Here is a 20492-nt window from a genome sequence, read left to right on the forward strand (position 1 = left end):
ATTCATTCAGTACACTCCATAATAGGCAACCTGCATGTATATATTTTTGTAAGTCAGTGTTGTTTATATTTGCTTCCTCCCCATCCACACCCTTTAGTGCTGCTTCAGGCAGTACAGTGAAAAAAAAAAAAAAAAGACTGAAATGTTTGTTTTTGCAGCTCATGTAAATTTATTTGTTATTTTTCATTAAAATATACACTCAAGACGAAGGGTATCTAAATCATTTTTTTAGTTACAGAAAGAGATCATATGTACACAGGTGCATCTGATTGTACAACAGAAAATTAATTAATCATTAATTTCTATTATGAACAAGAAAATGACATTTTCTCTCATATCTCCCATCTGAAGGATCCTTTTTTCACCTTAAAAATCTACTAAGACTCCCAAATGTCCTCTCTCCGGACATTTTTAGCTTCATCTGCAAAGAACATTCACATCTTTACAACCATGGACATGTTTGAGTAAATTTCAGTATCATCACAGGGAACCAGGATCATTAGTTCTGTAATATGAGCTTTTTAACGATGCTTCCTATTCCAATTTTCACAAACTTCTGATAACAAGGTCGAGGAAAGTGACAAAGAGACACATGTGCAGATATTACATTGAATGCAATCCGAGCTTTTTGTGAAGCCAATAACATGAACTTTTCACATAGTGGTGAAAACACACAAGTTCAGACAATGCAGAGCCAAGATTAAACTGTGTACTTACTTTGCTTGCAGTATTGCTCTGATAATGAAATATCCCAAAATCCATTTCAGTAGATAGTTTGGAAAAAGAGTGTCGGACAAGTCCAAGAAAGCCTTCAACAGCAAGACTACTGAAGCCAAATTACATACTGCCTGCCATCAGTAATAGGTATACGTACGAGTAAAAGTATGAAAATCTAGTACATGTACAAAGACCTACTACAAGGCTAGCCACCAGTGCAATGACAGAAGTGCCATAGACTCTTCAATAAATTAAATATAATGCTCCATGAGAGCAAATGGCTGTAGGTTGGTAAAGTAACAGCCAAGTGACGCTGCAGTCTTGAGTGGCTTTTATTGTTGATTAAATTCATAAATACTCACTTTGTAAGCAATCAAATGTGATGGTCCATGTTAGTTTACATTCGAAGGCTGTGTCCCCACTCCGTCCAGCGCTGTTTCTCAGATTTAAATTCTTCTTTTTAATGTTGAAGAAAACAAAAGAAAACTGTCTGTGACTGTTCAGTACAATCAGAAACTAACTTTAACTGATTTTAAATTTCATTTACAGGATTCCCCCCCCATTCAAATATGAATCTAGCCAAAGATGAATAACTTTTTTTCCAAAACATTTAATAAGTTGTTTTAAGTTGAGCTGTTCTAAAACATACATAATTTCTTTAAATTGGCTGAATCAAAACTGAAAAAACACTATCCAATCAATGACACTCATGACTCAGTTTATTACTACTTGAATGCCTCGCAATTAAAAGTTTTCAGTGGTTTGGTTTAATCTGTCCGTCTGTCTTGCATTAAGTGTTCTCACTTTTAATGACATTTAGCTTTTCAAATATTTTAAGCCACTGTGTAAGATTTTTTCCCCCCAGTTATGTTCTTGAATTAACATCTTGGATTGCACTGACAGGAAAGTGGGATTTTAGACCTAATGACGCATGGCTGGTGGTACCTTTAAATGAGAGAAACAGACCTGTGATTTAAAGGTTGCCAGTTTGGAATTGATGAACAGTCTGAGAGAATCTGAGTAGAAAAAGTGAAACACTCATTGCCTTCGACAACTGCCCTCAAGCATTTGAGCTTAAACTCCAAATGCTCCGGTGGGGCTGTTCAGTGGTCAGTTCCCAGTGACACAGAGAGGAGCAGTGTAGTTGTAAATGCAACCATGCTGAAACGGAATAAATTAACATAAAAAAAAGACAGACATGATGTTCCCCTCCTTTCATTTAGCCTGCAGTGAAAGAATCTGATCTTTGTTGCATAAGATTAAAAAATAGACTTTCTGTTCCTGTGCAAAAGTCACTGTCTTTCTGAGCAGTTTATACTTGCCTCTCCATGAGCGAGAGACACAGAGAGAAAGAGAGAGAAACATCGCCCCCACGTGGGGGGGAAAGGTTAGTGCAATCTGAACCAAGCGGGCTGGACGGATAACAACACACCATTCCTCCTTAGACTGTATCATGGAGGAAGGGCATCTACCCACACCTCTTCATGGATATGTTTGTATGCATGTCTGTTTGTATGCGTGTCTGTCTGGTTGTGTGTGTGTGTGTGTGTGTGTGTGTGTGTGTGTGTGTGTGTGTGTGTGTGTGCAGGGCACTCGACCAAGTGTCTCCAAAACAGGTTCATTTGTGAGATTTAGTTTCATGACAACTTCATTAGAGGAATTTCTTCAAAAAACAAAAAAAACAAAGGAAGAGAAAGCTCAGCTCCGAGAGCAAATTAAGCCCAATTCAACTGAAATCTCACAACACAAACGTGGTCATCCTCAAGTGATGAACAAGCAGAGGGACTATGAGCGCCAATCATCCAGCATGCCTAGTAGCAATGGTCCAGGAATCCAGAGGTGCACTTAATCTTCGCTGCAGTGTGTGTGTGCTACCTGCAGACAGGCGGGTTTACTTGCAGACAGCCTTTATCAGGATGTGCTTGATATTGGATCTTTGCAGCTGAGATGTGTATTCATACCAGACAGGTGGCGTTACTTGCAGATCGCCTCCAGGGCATCCAGGGTGCGTTTGATGTCACGTATCTGAGCAGCCAGGGTGTGTATGGGCTGCATGGAACGATCCAGCTCCTCGCAGCGAGCCATCAGTGTGTACATGCCCTGTGGGAGTCAAAATATAAGGCAGGATGAAAAAAGCTATATTGTCTGATCATAGTCCGCTAACCCTTCAGTTGGCATTTGGATATAAATATACTTCAAGGTCACAGTGATTTAATAACAATCTTTTATCAGACGGAAAAAGTTGTTGAGTTGAGTTAAAAAGCCACATAGATTTATATTCATCAACAACACTCCAGATATGACTAGATCTACACTATGGGAGGCATAAAAGGCCTATATCAGAGGGCAGATCATTTCTCATAGTTTAATCAATAAGCAACAGATAGAGAGAACACTCTACACGCTTACAGTTGAAATTACAGAAATAAATTGACAGTACTGTGCTTCCCCTTCTTTTGACTTGCATAAAAGAAAAATCCCTTCAAACTGAACTTAATCTAACTCAAGAAGAAAAACTATGATACTATGATAGGGTTGTCCACTTTTTGTTGTATGTTGTAAAATACATTCTAGTAGCCTGTATTCCTCAAAATTGACCGATTCATATAACGATGATAACATGACTGCCAACAAATAAAAGAGGATGTATAAAAGATAACACAATTCAAAACTAAAAGTTTTAAGTGTTAAATCATTTTGTAGTGAAAGTTTATAATTCCTGTTCCGACAGAAGTACTCAACTACATTTCGTGGTTTCCTCCATTTTCCAGAATTACTACTAACTATTTGTTGCTTTCTGTCTCACACACACAAACACAAGGTCACCTTTATACTCATGTCCACAGACTCTCCCAGGCTGTCAACTGAGTCTCTGTAGGTCTGGATGTAGCCCACACTCAGAGCTGTCATCTGGATGAATAGACAGAGGGATCAATCAGTGACACAGACTGAAGCAAAAGAGATGTGTGTGAGAAATATTCAGTATGGAACAAAATGAGAATAATACACTAAATACCATGAATTGGGTCATTTGAAGACAGGACCGACAGTTTTAGACTCACATTCTGGATGGTTCCATTGAGGCTCCGCATCATCATCTCCACACTGTGCGCCACTTCCTGGGTGTGTTTCTGAAGATCCAACAGGACAGCGGGATCAATGGGAGGGATATCTGCTGGTCGCCGTGACAACCCCCGGCTCCGGTAGATGGGACCTGAACAGTCCGCTGGTGAGAAATAATAATGAAGTTAGATGCATAATATACACTAAGAGAGCTGCAACTAAAGGTTATTTTCTATTGGTTATTCTATAGTACAAGTATAATCTAAAAAAAGTTTTTTTTTTAAATAGTGAAAAATGCTCATCACAGATTCCCAGAAACCCATTTATAAATAGTGTGTAAGTAACAGTCCCAAAGATATTGAATCTATTATGATTTTAAACAGATAAAAGCAGAAAATTCTCACATTAGAGAGAAAGTTTTTTTGCTAGATTAACAAGAAATTACTGATTGTCAAAACTTGATTCTCTGACAATTTGCATTATATTAGTACAAACACACATTCATACAGACCACACAGTCAGTCAGAGAAAAATGAGTGAGAGTGATGCAAACCACCAACAGGCACGAGCTAAAAATGACTATAATAATTGAGTTGAAAGAGAAAAAAAGTGACACAAATTATACACAAGAGTAACTGAAGATTTATTCCCATTTGAAAAAACACCTGCTCCTATAAAAAGACTGCCTTCACAGATTTAAACAAATGATGGCCCTTAACTAAAACACTTGCCCTTAACCATTAAATCTTGGAATACATAAAACATGTGCGGCCAGTGGACCATGGGGGGAAAAAAAACAGGTTTCCATCTCTGAAAATGGGTCCTGTCAGGCTGCAGCAGGACCTCAGTTACAAATCCCTCCAGTCTAAACAAAGTCTGTGAGTCATCCATTGTAATTGAATCAGCAGGTAGAGGGAATGAGCAGCCGAACAGGGCATACTGACTGTGTTCTTGTGTTTAAATTGAGTGGCCAGTTTACCTGACACTCTAGTCCAGAGGGGTTTTTCTCTGAATGAAGGGCAGCAGTTCAGAGTCCTTCTGGAAAAACTGACAAGACAGATGGCTGCTAATGGACAGGCTGGACTAAGTCAACCTGCTGAACTTCTACAGATGATTTGATTTCTGAAACTGCCATATATGTGTGACCTTTTGGAAATTGATCTCTAAATTCCTGTGGGGTTGAGTCTGGTGCCTCGTTAAAACATAGACTGAGGCTAATTTAACCACCCAGGAACAAGTAAAAAGATGGAGAGAGTGAGGGTAAAGTGTCTTTGTCACATTTTAATTATTTATCTAAAAATCTCACCTAAAATAATACAGTTGTTTAGGATTAAATGAACAAACTACAATCATACCACACTGTACAGGACAACCAGCTGATTTGTTATTGAAAAAAAAAAAAACATTATAATGTAGTATTGCCAAAAACGTGGTTCTTAACCCTTTACTAAATTAGTCTCAAACCTAAAACTTGAAGAACAAGAGAAAGACTGAGTACAACCAGTACAGTCACAAAGCTGTCTAACAAGGTCTGATAGCTATCGAAAAAAGGTTGCGACCCACATTTTTTTGTGGCTGCCATTGTTTCCCTGACTAACAGCTACCATCCCTCATATGAAGCAGATGTCCGAGCAGATATTAGAAGCAGTTCAGATCAGTTCAGCTTGTTTAGATACCATGTATTTCTAAGTTACTGGTTGCATTATATAAGCACTGTCAGCGCAATAACTCCATTTCACTGTGATCATAAAGATTTCATTCAGTCCAACCAATAAGGAAACCTGACAAAGACGATAATTGATAAAGATGTGAATTTAGAGTTTCTCTTTGCTACACTATTCTGTTCTTCAACTAAAGCTATCACGAGCACACAGTGGACTTCCTAACTGAACTGATATATCTGAGATATATCAGTTTCACATGCCTCGAAGAGGTTTTTTTTTTTATCTACTCAACAAAACACGTCAAATGATGATGACTTATTGATAAACTTGACTTACATATGTTAATCTATACTAATAATGTTAATCATGTTTTCAGACCTTCTGCGTGCTACCAAAGGTCAGGAAGAGAAAATAATCTGCACACTGTCTTCACAAATATGCACTGTAATCAGGTTAATATATACTGTATGATCAAGAGCTTCAGTAATAAAATAATGAGATGAAAAAAACAATTTTAAATTAAGTGAAATAAATTAAGTACAATTTGCAGAGACTAAACTGCTACAGTGTGAACACTGTAGGATGGTAGATGATTCATGTAAGCATCCATCAGTTAATCACAAGATGACACAGCAATTAATTAGCTTGAGATATATCATCGATTTTCCATTACTTTGACCAAAGTTATGCATAAATAATGAGAAGTGACTGACTGGGCCTGTTAGCCTCTGCAGCAAAAAAGAAATGGCTATAAATCTGCAAGTCGGACACCCTGCACTGCAGTTTCAGCACCACTGCCAATAAAGATGCTATTAACCTGCTGAAATGCCATTTCTGGCACCTTCTGCAGAGAAAAATAAAAGCAGTTCATCGGTTACAGCCTCCTGACCCTCAAATATTATGCAGTTGTGAACCTGCATAGATTGCACTATGTACATCCTCCACATCAGGACATATACTCTATGCACATGTTTACTTTGCACATGTCAAATACGACACAACAGAAAAAACACATATATACTGTATATACCCACACTTCCACTAATGGGCCAATAATAGATAGAATCTATACAATAATAGAAGAAGAAAATGTACTTTATTTCTATGTTTAAATAAAATCTTGTGAATTATGCCTCAACTCATACTCACAGTCACTGCAGTCCAGACTAGGCTTAGAGCTCATCTTGATTTTCTGCTCCAGGTTCTTGGTGATGAAGTGAGTCAGGTCTCCTTCATGGCTGACCGTCCCTTCGAGCTCCAGAGCTGAGGAGATTGTGGCCCGTCGGCCCTCTGACTGGCCACCTCTGCCTCCTCCCCGGGCCCCCGAACCACCTGTGGAGAATACGCCAACATCACCTGAATCATGTTGTAAAATACTGCCAGTTCTTACTGACCTTGATGTAATTCCACTACGTTAACCTGTCTGCCTGATATCTACCTCCACATGCTTGGCTGATTTCATCCAGGCTCTTGCTGTCCTGCATCCCCCGGACGTTGCGAACCCAGACCTGGGCCATGACGTGGGGAGGGCAGGGGACGTCGTCTGAGGGCAGAAGAGGAGGTGGAGGAGAGGAAGAGGATGTGGTGCTGGGACCGGGGGCTGATGAGGAGTAGTGTCGCGAAGACTAAAGAGTACGTGAGGAGGTGAACAAAGAATGGAGTAGAAGGGGAAGTGAAAAAGAGAAGTAAAATTACTGCTTAATAAATCCCAGTGACAAAGCATTATGAAACCAGCCCGAGAGCTTCACATTTTTCTTGCCATTTATAATCTCTCCCTTCTCTGTGCTCAAGTCTCAACAGAGTCTATTTAAATGCAAGCAGTTACGTCCTGATGGTCTACATTTATTTGCCCTTCCTTTCGTTCCAATTGTGCTCATTACAACTGTTGACTGTTGTCATTTGTCATTCCCATAATGCCCTCTGGTACACATAATCTAGTCTACTCACCTCCACCTCTTTTCTCCCTCCTGCACGCTGATGAATCCACTTTTTTTCATTCTTCTCATCGTCCTCCTCATCCTGTTTTTCTTTCTCTCCATCTTCCTCGTCCTCCTCCTCCTCCTCTTCCTCTTGGCTATCAGTGCCTCCATCTACAGTCTCTGCCTCCGTCTGCTGTCTGTATGTGGTGGGAGGGCCTCCTCGCTGAGATGAGTCTTTGGAGTGTGCTTGCTGTGCAGAGCCCCACAGCAGAGCTGCACCAGGAGGCTCAACAGTGTTAGAGGCCTCAGGAATGTCTGTGTCTTTAGAGCCTGATTCTGTGTCTCCTGTGCATGTAGCAGCAGGGAGGGAGGGGTCTGTCACATGAGAGGTGTGTGATGATAAACTAGATGTTCTCTCATTATTGTATGTCTCTGTCTCCAAGCGGCCTTCCCCATCGTAAACTCTGTTTTCCACATCTACGTGGTTCTCTGTGTGTTCAAGGGCTCTGTCTTCACATTCCTCCCCAGGACAGGACACTCTGCTTCCCCCACGTTTCACCGAGACTGGAACATGAGGGCCGTTCTCTGAAGGGACGGGTGTCACAACTCCGTTAGCTGTTTCTGGCACTTCTGTGCCAATAACAGGGGAGAGACTCATCCCTCCACCTGCTGGCGAAGAAAGGAAGAATGTTTGAGGAAGAGATTCTGCCTTTAAATCCATGTTTAATCCGTAATTCAATTAGAGTGGTTTACCACTCGTCTAAAGGGTTTTACCACGTAGCGCTGATAACTAGAACTGTGTATCATTTGAAGATTTCCGTAAGCGGACCAATGCCAATGCGATACCTAGGTTTTGCTACTCATACCAAAACAATGCTTTTTTCATGCCTTTGTTTATGGGATTGCTTGCTCAATGTATCAGTGGTAAATTAGGGACGTTTTTAGCATGATCTATATATATTGTTGTATAGTCAATTTGTGAAATTTCAATTAACTGTTCATGGGATACAACAACAAGATAGGAATGTCTGTTCTTATTTAATTAAGTAAATTACATATAGTTAAGGTGCATAACACAAGTACAAAGTCTGTAAATTCTAGTGTTGCATAAAGAAGTCCTGCCCACTGATCTGCAACATTACCAACAACGGTATAATAACATAACCAGAGAAATAAAAAGGGAGGGCGACCGTATAAGCTGTCTCTCAGGCTCCTGAATGAAGTAAGAGAAATGCTCATGAAAACTGGGAGATTTAGATTCTGAGGAAGGGACTGTGGTGAGGATCTACACAGATGTGCAACAACATTTCAGTGCCGCAGTTCAAGATGTTACATGCCAGTGGTTTCTTCTCAGCCTCCAGATGTGAAACCTAAGATCTTAACCCTGTGTGTGTTAATATGAAGACTGTAAGTGTAGCTTATAATCATTTAATCATGACACGCCCTTGTATCCTGTTATTTTATTCGTTGCCACGACTATTGGATCATAGTAACAGCTGTTGTATAGGAGAGCTGTGCCACTTATAAGTTTTAGCTCACAGTTGTTTTCCCATATGTGTGAAATGACGTAATATTAGGCTGCTTAGCCTAGCACTAGCTTAGACACTAAACTAACTTAGCTAGTGTTAACACCAGCTTGCTTTTAAGTCTCAAGACTTTATCTAAACAACGCTTTTGCCAGGTTGAACAGAAGTCCGTGGGCAAAGACAAAGACGCTGTTTAAGAGACACACGGGAACAAAGAAACCAAGGAGACATAAATGATTGTCAACGTTGAGGAAGTTGATGTCGTTAGCCGCCTAGCTAGCTCGCCCGGCTAACGCTAGCTGCCCAGGCCTTTAAATCACAATGTTTGTACAGCTCCACTTTCATTGTCTCACTCTGGGACATAATAATGGATACCTGGTGGTAAAATCTGTATTTATCTATTGATAAGGTCACACAATAGTTCCACAGAGCTTAAATTAAATAAAGAAAACACTCACCAGTGTAGTTCCTATTCAGAGAAATGTAAGCAGCTACCGAGTCCGATATGAAAATCCTTCCCCACAGAGCTCAACAGAATAGTTCCGCCTTGCAAAGAAAAAAAAAAGCTTTTCAAACGAAATAATTTAATATATGTTGATGATACCAACTCTTTTATATTGACACAGTAGTATATAATAGAGTAACAGATTTATCGAAATAAGTAAAACTAAGTTCACCCTGACCTACAAGTTATTGTTGTATTTAAGTATTTAAAACAAGCCTAAATAATTTCAGAGCAGTGCTGCTTCATACTGAATAACATCTGGCTCATGCATGTTGTAGCTGGGTGAGATTATTTGTTTCTATACACATCATCATGGTTCATCCTGTATGTATCTCTGTCCTCCCACAGATGGAGACAAACACCACATGGCCTCAGGCAATGGCTTCAGTTGCACAGAGGTGACTTCATAAAGCAAAATGTACAGAAGCAGAGTGTCCTGATGGACAAAGACACAGGAGGAGTTCAGCACCCAGCTGTGTTGGCAGGTGAGCCTGAAGGGTCCTTGAACTCTTTCAGCTGTAGGCAGACAGCTGAGTCTGACCCCTGACCTCCCGGGGAGGGCAGTAAACATTTCCTCAAATAAAATTTGAATATGTATTAACACAGAAGATATTATGTGTCTTTAAGGTTATATAAAAAACACTGTTTGAGTGGAAGCTGTATTTTTTAAATATACCTTTTACAGCTATAAGATCAGTGTGTCCTGACTGTGCCTATGTGATGATCTGAACATGTAATCTGTTGATTGCATACTGTATGGTGCTTAACTTCTATGTCTTAGTGATCAGTTTACTTTTCAGGAGTTATTATGACCATACAAAACAAAAACAAAAGCAGGCACAAAGATTAGCTAATAATTTCTATTGGCAACATGATACTAATCAATTCAGGGAATCATAATGACATAATTATTATTGATATAAACATAAGATCCCTTCTTGTTACCTCATCCTCACAGGATCATCTTACAAACTGGTGTTTTATCATTTCGATCGATTCCAGTCATCATTAAAATAAGTTGTCTGTGTGCAAAAGGGCAACCGGGTTTCACAATTTTTCACAGTTGTGTCTATTTAAATTAGCTGCAGAACTGCTGTTCTTGTTTAACCTTATAAACCACTGATGATTCTGATGGTAAACACACTGGAGAAGAGGCTTAAATAATCAGAAGGTTTTCAGATTAGCTTGTTTGCCTCCACAGTGGAAGCCGGGCCAGCGTCTGTGGTTTTTTTAAAGCTTTGAATGTGGCAAGAAATGACAAACACTGTTGCAGAGGAGGAGAGAGTATTCAAAACCACACTGTCACCACATCTAAAGATCTTGTAAAATATCTAATCTACCCCATCCATTCAGGCCAGCTGCTCCCTCTCTCTCAGTGGAGATTTGGCTGTTTTGTCTCATTTGTTCCCTCTCCTTTTGTACCAAACATCAAAGCCTGAGACATTTACCTAAAGACAATTAGACCTCTGAAATAAGCCAATGGTTTCCAGAGTTTCCCAATAGAACACTCAATAACCACTGTGACCCTCACCAGAGTTTCTTTTTCTTTTTGAGGAGATTACTGTCAGAGGGGAGCTATTTTAACAGACAAGTTACTGCCACAAGAAAGGCAACGTTTAAGAAAATGAGGGATGCAACGCAAATTGAAAGCACGTGCCTTCAAACAGATGTGGTTTTTTCCATAATAAAAGCTGGAGACTGCATGTTGCACATTGGCAGCCAGAATGACAGTGAGGGCCTCTAAACCATATTTCCATAAATCACAAATATTAATTGCATCCCAGTTCAGAGGCAGGTCGACTGTATTCTTCAGAGGACCAGAGCTGAAGCTCCTCCTCCTCAAAGGAGACAGTTTATCCTCACAGAGACCAAAACTAATGCTGCATTCATTTCTAATCAACTACCAACACCAGGAAGCTGCCTTCAAATGGTGGACTGAAGAGTATAGAAGGGAAAGAAAGGGCAAAAGCCTTACACTCTAAACTCCAATCTTTTTGTTTTAAATGTTAGTTTAAAATGTCAGCAGAACTTGCTTTCCTCAGATTAAATGGTAGTCTATGTACTAGTAAGTTCATTTCAAAGGACACTCAGGGATCTGTTTTATTAAAATGTATTCATCGTAAACTACCAGAGGTGTTTCAATTGCCAAAACCTAAGACCCAAGATATTCAGCATTACCATTTTTAGAAGTTTACATTATGCTTATGTCATGGGGGACAGTGGGGGGCTTTGGGGGGGAACTTCAGTGACTTTTTTGAAAAGGTTGTCGAAGCTAGTGTAGAAGAAAATGTATTCATCAAGAATGCTCAACTGGAAGATCTAGTGGTTACAAGTCAGAGGAGAGGACACCATCAAACAGAGGTGTCTGTGGAAATATGTGCATATTCAACAACCATGATGCCCTCAAATGTCCAGTGGAATTAACTTGAGATTCACAGAAAACCATCTGAGGCAGTTAGCTGTAAAATTCAATCTTAAGCATGAGCAGACAGTTTCATTCAGCATGAGAACTTCACTGAAAGGGATACTGCGGTGAGGTGCACAAACCTCTTATTACACCTAAAAGGCACTTTTATGAGTAAAATGGTAAAAAGAAGACTTTCTGGTTGACTGAGCACTTGGGGGAAAAAAGTCAAATGGGTAGATGAGTCATTCTGTGTGGCAAATACCAAAAGCGTCTCTTCCTGAGTGCTTGTTTTCCTCCTGTGTTCTGAAGCTCTGTAATGTTTGGTGCGTATACCAACCATGCTGCATGTTTTTATTGAGTCATTTGGAGGGTGCGGAGAAAGCCAACAAATATAAAGTAATTTTCAGTCACCACTTATGTAATGTCTAGATGTTATGACAGAGTGCCACCCAGCATCCAGAGGTAGTTTAGCGGAGTCAGCCTGTCATTTTTTTAACAGGAGCACATGTCTTGAGATTGTGGCTGTGGATTGCTGTGAAACTATCACTGACACCAGGCCCCTCTGGATTTAATTCCAAATCTGTTCCAATTTGTGGTTTGAATCACCGCCTCACCACCTTCATGAGGTGCAAGATTGGTGTAGAAATTTCAGTCTGGCTTTGCTGTTTAATTTTTTCCAGCCATTTACGCCCAAACCCACCACAGCTGTTCTCAGACGTTTACCATATTGTGCCTATGACTGTGATAAACCTGTCACTAATATCTTTTATGAGGCCCCTGTTGGTTCTTCACTCTGGTGCTCCATAATACCTCAAGTGATACAGCCATGCTAGCAGCTTTGTGAGGCTGTACTTATGGGCACAGCATGCTATTTAGCAAGTAATGTTTGCCAGGTTCACCATCTTAGATCAGCGTGTTAGCATGCTAACAATTGCTAATTACCAATAAAGTTAAGAGAGGCTGATAGAAAGGATTCGTCCTCTGGAAAACATGAATGGCTACAGAAATTTCATCTTGTATGTAGAGATAGTCCACTGCATAAGTGAAAGTTTTGACCTGCTGGCGCTACTGGAGGACAAGCAAGGACATCATCAAACTCATAAGGATGAATCCTCTGGGGACAATGAATGTCTGTAAAGCATTTTATGGCTGTGTCCAAAGTGATGGACTGACCAACCAACATTGTCATCCCTATAGAGTTGAGAAAACGTCTAGCAGCTCTGAAGGCAACCAAAGTATCACTGTACTAATGCTGTATGTTGGTGAAGAGAAACCCAAATGACCTTGTGCTCTTGAAGGATATCTGTGTTCTTACAGTAAAAGTCAACTTTATTTCTGTTTCTTTTTTATAAACAGGAAGATTTTCTTAGTTAACTCAATACACACAAGAACATTCAAATGTTTCCATCTAAAAGCGTCTGTGATGAGCATGTGAAAAGATGAGTCGCAGTCAGTGTTGAGAAGAAGTTTCCACTGCTCATACAAAAAAAAAGGATTTTCTGAAACGTCCCCTGCAGAAAGGATTTAATATGTTTGGCATGGCCTCAATTAAATTCAATTTACACCAATCAGTCAAAGAATCTATTTATTGAAATGAGGTCTAGTTTGCAAGGCTAGGTGGTACCCTTTGGCAATATTACAGTATAACAAGAGAGTCTATACAATATAATTATGGTATCACATCTTCGTCAGACACAAAGGCTTGTAGGAAATACTAGAGAAGGAATTTCTCATTCCTAACAAAATACACAGCAATGCAATACACTTATTTCTTTTTAATGCATGGTTGTCTGTGATATCCTGTTTCTCAGACTGGAACAGTATCAGTTCAATCATCTCCTCAAGGAGATTCTTGTCCATGATTACAAAGTGAATTGAAGCAGTTAAAAAAAAAAAGCCACAGTTGCTCACAGTTGACCAGAGCCTGTCAAGTTTCAAAAGTAGCGTGCACACATTACATTATAAACAAACATCAGAAAACAATGAAGTTCTGCTGACCTCTGCGTTACCTCAAGGGTTTGGAAACAGTAGAGCAACTAAAGTGGAGGCTGCTGGGTATCTGGCTCGATTGGAACGTATCGTTCATCCATCAGATTGCTCAGCAGTACATACCAGCTGAACATTTAATGAGAAAGCACTGTATGTGGTCACTTTGGAAGAGATGGATGGGGTTTTGGTATTGTATGGTATGTTACTGTTTTGGAGTAAAGACAGTGATGGACAGTGTGCATGAGAAATAATGAATCCCTGTAATGTAACTGTTTTTTGTGTCCAAACCTATTTGCGTGCATGTGCGTCTTTAAAAAATAAATGATTATGTAGGCCTGGTCTGCTTCGCTGACAGCTATGTATCCAAGATGTGAAAGCAGCTGAGGGCCCTGAGGTTTACATTATCTGGGATTACACTGAATTGAATGTTCACTCAACTCAACCTCGACAAACTATATATTATTTAAAAGTCATTTATAACTTTGTAAAACATGTTAAAATTCCAGTATCACTGCAAGAACTGCTTTTGTTGTCAAATAGAATAATAGAGCGACCTTTCAGAGGGGACCAGGATTGCCACATCAAATCAAAATGGTCATTTTCATTCAGGCACAAAAAGAGTGTGTACGTGTTAATGGGGTTTGAAACTTGATGAAAATGCATTAAGATAATCCAATGGAGTTTTAAAGGTATGTATGAGCCAATGTAGTAGAATTAGCTTAACCCATAAAATACTTAAACTTAACTTAAAAACTAACAATACATTGACACAGTTATACTTTACTTGACAGTGTGTATATCTACAGTATATTTGTCTTTGTGTGTATTTCAGTATCTGGATACGTATAGGCATAACCACAAAACACAACCATACTCATTTGAAAGCAGACCTTTATACACATTTACAAAAAGAAAAACAAAGTCTCTGCACATGAGAGGAGATTATACAGTTTCATTCCGTCTGCAAAGAAGTCGTTCTGGAAAATCACAAGAGAGGAATATTGACACTGAGATGTAAATACAGCATAACAGAGTGAAACACATGAGGCCGTTGTAATGAATGAGGAGCAGCTCTGCCTCACGTCTTTGAGGGAAACACTAAATGTTTAAAATGGCTCGCCATAAAAATGTCTCGTAGGAGTTCTCCCTCCTACTCGTGTGGTGTTTGGATCTGACACAAATATACACATATTACCCCACACACACACAGCATCCACAAGCCGCCCGGCGTCCATACAAGCTTGATTATATTTTTTTTTAGGTTGTTGGATTTGACGCATATGTATGGGACAAAATAGAAACTCTTAAGCTGGCAGAGCACTCAAAATGAAGTCAAAGTTGGCATCTTCTCTCAAGAAACTGGAGGGATAGAGAACGTGGAAACAAGCGTTACATTTGGCTTTGTTTGCCGGAGGGTGTGCACTCTGGTTAACAGAACATGTCAGCAGTTTTGCACAGCCTGCATTTTCACTCACCAACATGATGTTGCCTGAAAGCTGGTCAACAATGTCATACGACTGGTGTCCGCCACATATAGATAGTCGAAGTCACTAGCCGCTAGCCTCTGCCACTAGCTTCTGTAATGTAATGAAGGTTTCTGGGGTTTTATGTCACTTTTTAAGGGAAGAGTTCAATATGCTAGCTGCATTCCCCATTTTCAGTCTTTGTTCTAAGCCTGTGTGTTAAGCTAAGCTAACCAGCTGCTGCTGGTACCGTCGCGTCACTGACATGAAAATAGTAAATGAACTAACACTCACACACAAACATATTTTCCACAATGTCAAACTATTCCTTTAAGCTATAATTATTTACAATTGTACTGGATACAGCAGCTACAGTACCCTTCAACATTTTGACAAAGATATTTTGTTTTTAGTATTAACGCTCCGCAGCTTCCATGTGGCTTTGCTATAAGTTAATGGCTTCCACGTTGTATTTTATGTTGGTTGAAGTAACAGGGTGTTCATGTTTTATTCCACAATTGGATAGAAATTTATCTCAAAATGAACAGAAAAAAACAGTGTTTGAAAGCTCAAAAATAATCATCGTGTTCAAATTTTACTAGCCAGTAGAGTAGCTTCGACGAACATGAACAGACAGGCTTTTGGCCAGGAAACCCTCGCAGTATGAACTCACAGGTTATATCTGCTGGGTTAACGCCATTAAACACACTATGGCCACTATGTTCACTTGTCATGGCCTTAATTTTATATTTGATGGCAGTTTAACAACATACCAAATCTTGATTTCATTTGGATTATACTGCCAGCTTCACACTCGCCCACACACCCTTTCATTTTTTTTTTTAGACGTGGCTGTACCTGACAATTACACATTTTCAATATTCAACAAATACCCAGAGCCACAACCTCCCCCATGAACTCTCTCACTCTTTCACTACTTTAAAAGACACACATTCAGAAGTAGCTCAGCACTGGTTAGCTCTTTCATGTGGCCGAAGCCAAAAAGCCAAGGAGCCAAGGCCCACGTTAATTTTCTGCGGGCTCTGCTCCGAGTCGTTCTGGTTTATTTTTCTTACAGCATCAAAAGTGTCTCCGATCCATAGCTGAGTTCCCCATTTGACAGATTTATTGGTTTGGCCTCTGAACCTTCGTTTCAGCTCCTCTCACTCTGATCCCACTCATGTCAAACACACACAAAAACACACAGATACTGTACAAACACGCACACAGAAATACATTTAACAACCAGCATTGCAAAGGGATTGGGATCCTGCAGGACCCAGAATGGGAAATATTTACTGTAATATTGGCGGGATTGCACGCTCTGCATCATCACTGTGGGATGGAATTAAATATACGAAAATATAAGAGGCTGTTATTATTGGACTTAACCATGCATGTAAACGCATCCCCTTCCAGTAAATCATAGAAAATCAAGTTAAGTTTTAATTGAGTTAGTCTCTCTGGCTTTCTCCTTCTCCATTCTGTCCCATGAATCTTTTAAACATCTGTAACATTACATATTTTCATCGCTAATGCAATCTCATCTGTAAACTACTGCGCTATCAGCACTGGGTTTGTATTTGTTGTTCTGGGAACCGACATAAACTATCAGAGAAACCGAGAAAGAAATAGTCAAAATTTAAATACACTTTTATTTCCATGCTGCCTCAAGCCAAAGCAGTCTTTTAAATGCCTGCAGGATGGGTCTGATTCTCAAAGAAATAGCCATGATTGCAGACGTGACTGATCTGAATTTGCACAGGTGGAAGTGGGAAGGTGCATCAACAGAAGCAGATGGTAGCACTCCAAAATCTTGTAAAAAAAAAATAAAAATAGAGAAGTACTGTGCAGACGTCAATGTGTGGGCACACAAACATACAGTACAAGCATACAAAGACAGACAAACATTTATGTTACATAAGCATCCAGTTTTGTGAGACATCAAGGTTGAATTAGTTGATAAAGAGCTTGAAGCATTTCCCCCCAAAAAACCTCACAACTTATGAAACAGGCAGTTTTCACTCCAGATTTAACAAATAAATACCACTAACAATAAAGTTAAATAGAAGTGGGACAAATTTGCTGATTTAGTATTAACATTAAAAACAAATCACAATTTACTGCCTTGCAAATTCGCTGAAGTCGCTCAAATCCAAAGGCCGGAGTCCATTTGACGCCAGTCCTGTCTAGTACTTTCTCAAGTTCCAGCTTAATAAAGGCTTCTTTATTATACATCGGCCTGCTTCATAATTTACAGCCAGATGCCATGACCAGCTGGAGCTACAGGACCAGCAGTATATTATTCCACTTCTTTAGTTGGGTTGGAATCCACTCAAAGTCACCAGTGGTCCACTTTGGGTCCTGAGCCACAGGTTGAGAAACATGCATGTTCTGTACAGAGTCTCTTGGCAGTTAAGTTCATTGTTCGGCCCCTCTTTGAATCCCGTTTTCTCGCCGATGTCACATCAAACACGGTGAAAAATCTTTTTAAATGTATCTTGATATTTAACACGGTTCATAGCAGTACAGAGCATCAGTCATTGCAGCTTTTACTTGCTCGAAAATGTATTTTAAATACTACCATTTAAAATATCCCTCTGTGTTTTGCCAAAAATGTCTGGTAGTAATGACCCTGGTTACGAGGCTTAGACTCATTAAAACCATTTAGAACACATTCAATCATGAATGTCAAGAGGAAATGTAAAGTTTTCTTTTAGTTACTGGGAAGACTTGACTGTGTGAACGTATTTGTTCTTTAGAATTTGTCTAAAACTGTACACTGTCTTCACATGCGACTCCAAGCAAACTAAACCAACACTCAAAATAGGACTGTCTCTCCATTTCTGTTCACTTTAACACATTTTCCCACACCTATACTGAGCTCTCTGTTGCGTGGCATGAAATCAGGGCCACATATGTCTGCGAACCTAACATTTCTGAACCTTAAAGAAGAACATAATGGAAACGTCTCCTGCAGTGTGTCTGTGCGGCTGCAGCGTCCTGGGAAAGTAGGTCTGTAACCTCATCAAAGCCTTTGCCATGCTTTTCTCTGCCTTTCATCTCTGTGGTCGCGGTCAGCCATCTCGCGGTCAGACCCCACCTATCTGAAGAAACTAACAAAACTCTCACTGTAGGTGAACTGTTGGTTTATATCCATTTGGGGGAAAAAGCTGCATGTAACTCATCAGCGCTATTTACTGCTATTCACAACCTAAATATACAATATTCAATTAACCATCACTGCTGATTATTTTCAAAAAAAGGTTTTTAGATTAATATGAACTGTTCAAGGATACTCCGACATCTGAGAGTGGCTGAACAGCAGCCAAATCTTTTTTCACAAAGTTTTATGTCAATCAAAAGGGTTTGATTGATTGAACCTCAGTTCCATGAAGGCCAAGGAGAGTGTCTGGGAAATTTGAAAAAACTGCTGCTTGCAACTAAAATATCGTGACTTTGAAAAGGAAAGGGCAACATATTGTTCACGGTCATGGATTACATATCTCAAGCATTTTGCAACTTCGTGGAAGATGATTTTCAAAGCGAACTGGAATTACTGCCTGGAAGGTACGAATCAATCTAAAAACATCTGTTCTGCTTTGGAGAGTTGGCAGCGTGTACGTGATTTGTAATTAATAGGCAAGATCATGCAAAGCCACCAGTATGGTCCTTGAAGGCAGCACTCATTTCAGAAGGGGTTAGATGATTTTTAAAATGTTCAATATCTGCTTTTGGAACAAGACTTTTTTTTTCTCTCTCTGTAAATGCTCCAAATCCAAAACATCCTCTCCCATGTCCTTGTCACGACACAGAGTCAGTTAAACTGAGCGATCTGGACATGCAGTTCATCCTTCATTCAACATGCTATGCAATCTCTAATGTATTCTACTTTTGTTTCTTTATTCACAAGTCTTTTGTCACAAGTCTTTTGTCCAGTCTCTGCTGTTCACATCCTCCTGTACATACTTCAGTTGTTTGTGTGTAGCTTAGTTTGAAAGTTTGTCACTATAATGAAAGGATGCCTTTTTTTTGTTTGTGGATAAGTGCATGCGCATGTCGTAGTCTCTGTACATACAGTATATATCTGTCTCAGTGTATAAGTTAAGTGTGTGTGTGTGAGTGTGTGTACCTGTGTGCGTTTTAGTGTGGACATTAACATAATTGTGTGTGTATGTGTGTGTGTGTTTAAGTCACTGGAAATCCGCCCTCTTTTTCCACGACACATTCAAGCGCTCCTTGGGGCCCTCTGCTGTGGCTTGCTCCTGCTCTTCCTCCCCGCAGCTCTTCCTCCCCCTCCTCCTCCTCCTCCTCCTCTTCCTCCCCCGTGCTTGTGCCTCTCCCCCTTCTCTTTCTCCTTGTTTGGCTCCACCATGATGTCACCGTGGCGACGGTGGTTGCGCGGGGGGCGGTATCCCAGTGCCCGGCAGTGCTGGCCGAGGTTTCCTGGGTGAATCAGTGCCATCACGTCCTCGTACCAGGGTTGGGTTCCTGCGCTCTGATAGGATGAGCCAGACCAGGCAGCGAGGAGGCGATTGGCTGAGGGGCTCCAGACGGCGAGGCGGACAGTGACGGCGGTCCAGTGGTAGCCGTGCTCCTCCACCTGGCAGTGGTAGACGCCGCCATGAGACAGCTCAGCTTGACGAATCAGGACACCCCGCTCGATCACTACCAGTTGGTCACCTGTTACCACCTACAGAGAGAGAGAGAGAGAGAGAGAGGGAGAGAGAGAGAGATCAGATGAATACCGACTGAGTACTTGTGTCTATATTTGGTAGTCTAGTTAATGTCCATAAATTAGAGATGGGGGGATTGTTGATGAAGTGTGTGTGTGTACCTGGTTTAGTTCAGGACTGTTCTCTCCAGCCTGTTTGTACCAGGTAACAGCAGCGTGTCTGGATCGGGGCAGACACTCCAGGTAGGTGCTGTTGCCCTCGGCAACCATCATCAACCTCTGCTCCGCCTCCACCTGCAGCCCGGCTGAATGAAATCAAGGAGATGTGACGGGTTAGAGATCAGATTTATGTTCAATTTTAATATTGTTCGCTTTTTTTATTTTGTGGAGAGAATTGTTTCCATTGCTGTCTGTCTCCTCTCTTTTTTCATCAGTTTATTACTGATTTAATACTTTTGCCCATTAAAATATATTTACTTTGCATTTATTTTCAGTGTGTTTCACTCATTTGTGGAGTTTTTCTTTATCTGAATGTAAAGCTCCCTCATCACATATTCAATCACA

General features: G+C 40.3%; 2 protein-coding genes across 4 annotated transcripts in view; both read right to left on the minus strand.

Moving 5' to 3' along the window:
* Window positions 1-145: 145 nt before the first annotated feature.
* borcs6 (BLOC-1 related complex subunit 6) lies at window positions 146-9425 on the minus strand. 3 transcript variants are annotated; one of them, XM_051424491.1, is made up of 8 exons: window positions 9348-9425; window positions 7392-8032; window positions 6883-7069; window positions 6594-6776; window positions 3780-3943; window positions 3544-3627; window positions 2679-2817; window positions 146-2592 (listed from the first exon to the last, which is right to left on the minus strand). In XM_051424491.1, exons 2-7 carry the CDS (start codon window positions 8019-8021, stop codon window positions 2692-2694), a joined length of 1374 nt encoding a protein of 457 aa, XP_051280451.1. In that variant the 5' UTR covers window positions 8022-8032; window positions 9348-9425; the 3' UTR covers window positions 146-2592; window positions 2679-2691. The 3 variants fall into 3 exon arrangements, with proteins under 3 accessions (XP_051280451.1, XP_051280449.1, XP_051280450.1); XM_051424489.1 differs by having other exon boundaries at window positions 146-2817; XM_051424490.1 differs by having other exon boundaries at window positions 146-2817; window positions 7392-8029; window positions 9348-9417.
* A 3944-nt stretch (window positions 9426-13369) lies between these two features.
* sema3h (sema domain, immunoglobulin domain (Ig), short basic domain, secreted, (semaphorin) 3H) overlaps window positions 13370-20492 on the minus strand; it is a 58144-nt gene continuing 51021 nt past the window's right edge. Inside the window, exons 17-18 of the mRNA XM_051425234.1 lie at window positions 20091-20233; window positions 13370-19946 (exon numbers count right to left, since the gene is read on the minus strand). Of these exons, the coding sequence (XP_051281194.1) occupies window positions 19482-19946; window positions 20091-20233 (608 nt within the window). The 3' untranslated portion in view covers window positions 13370-19481. The remainder of the gene's footprint in view (window positions 19947-20090; window positions 20234-20492) is intronic.

The sequence above is a fragment of the Dicentrarchus labrax genome, unplaced genomic scaffold (assembly GCF_905237075.1).
Source record: "Dicentrarchus labrax unplaced genomic scaffold, dlabrax2021, whole genome shotgun sequence".
NCBI classification, from domain to species: domain Eukaryota; kingdom Metazoa; phylum Chordata; class Actinopteri; family Moronidae; genus Dicentrarchus; species Dicentrarchus labrax.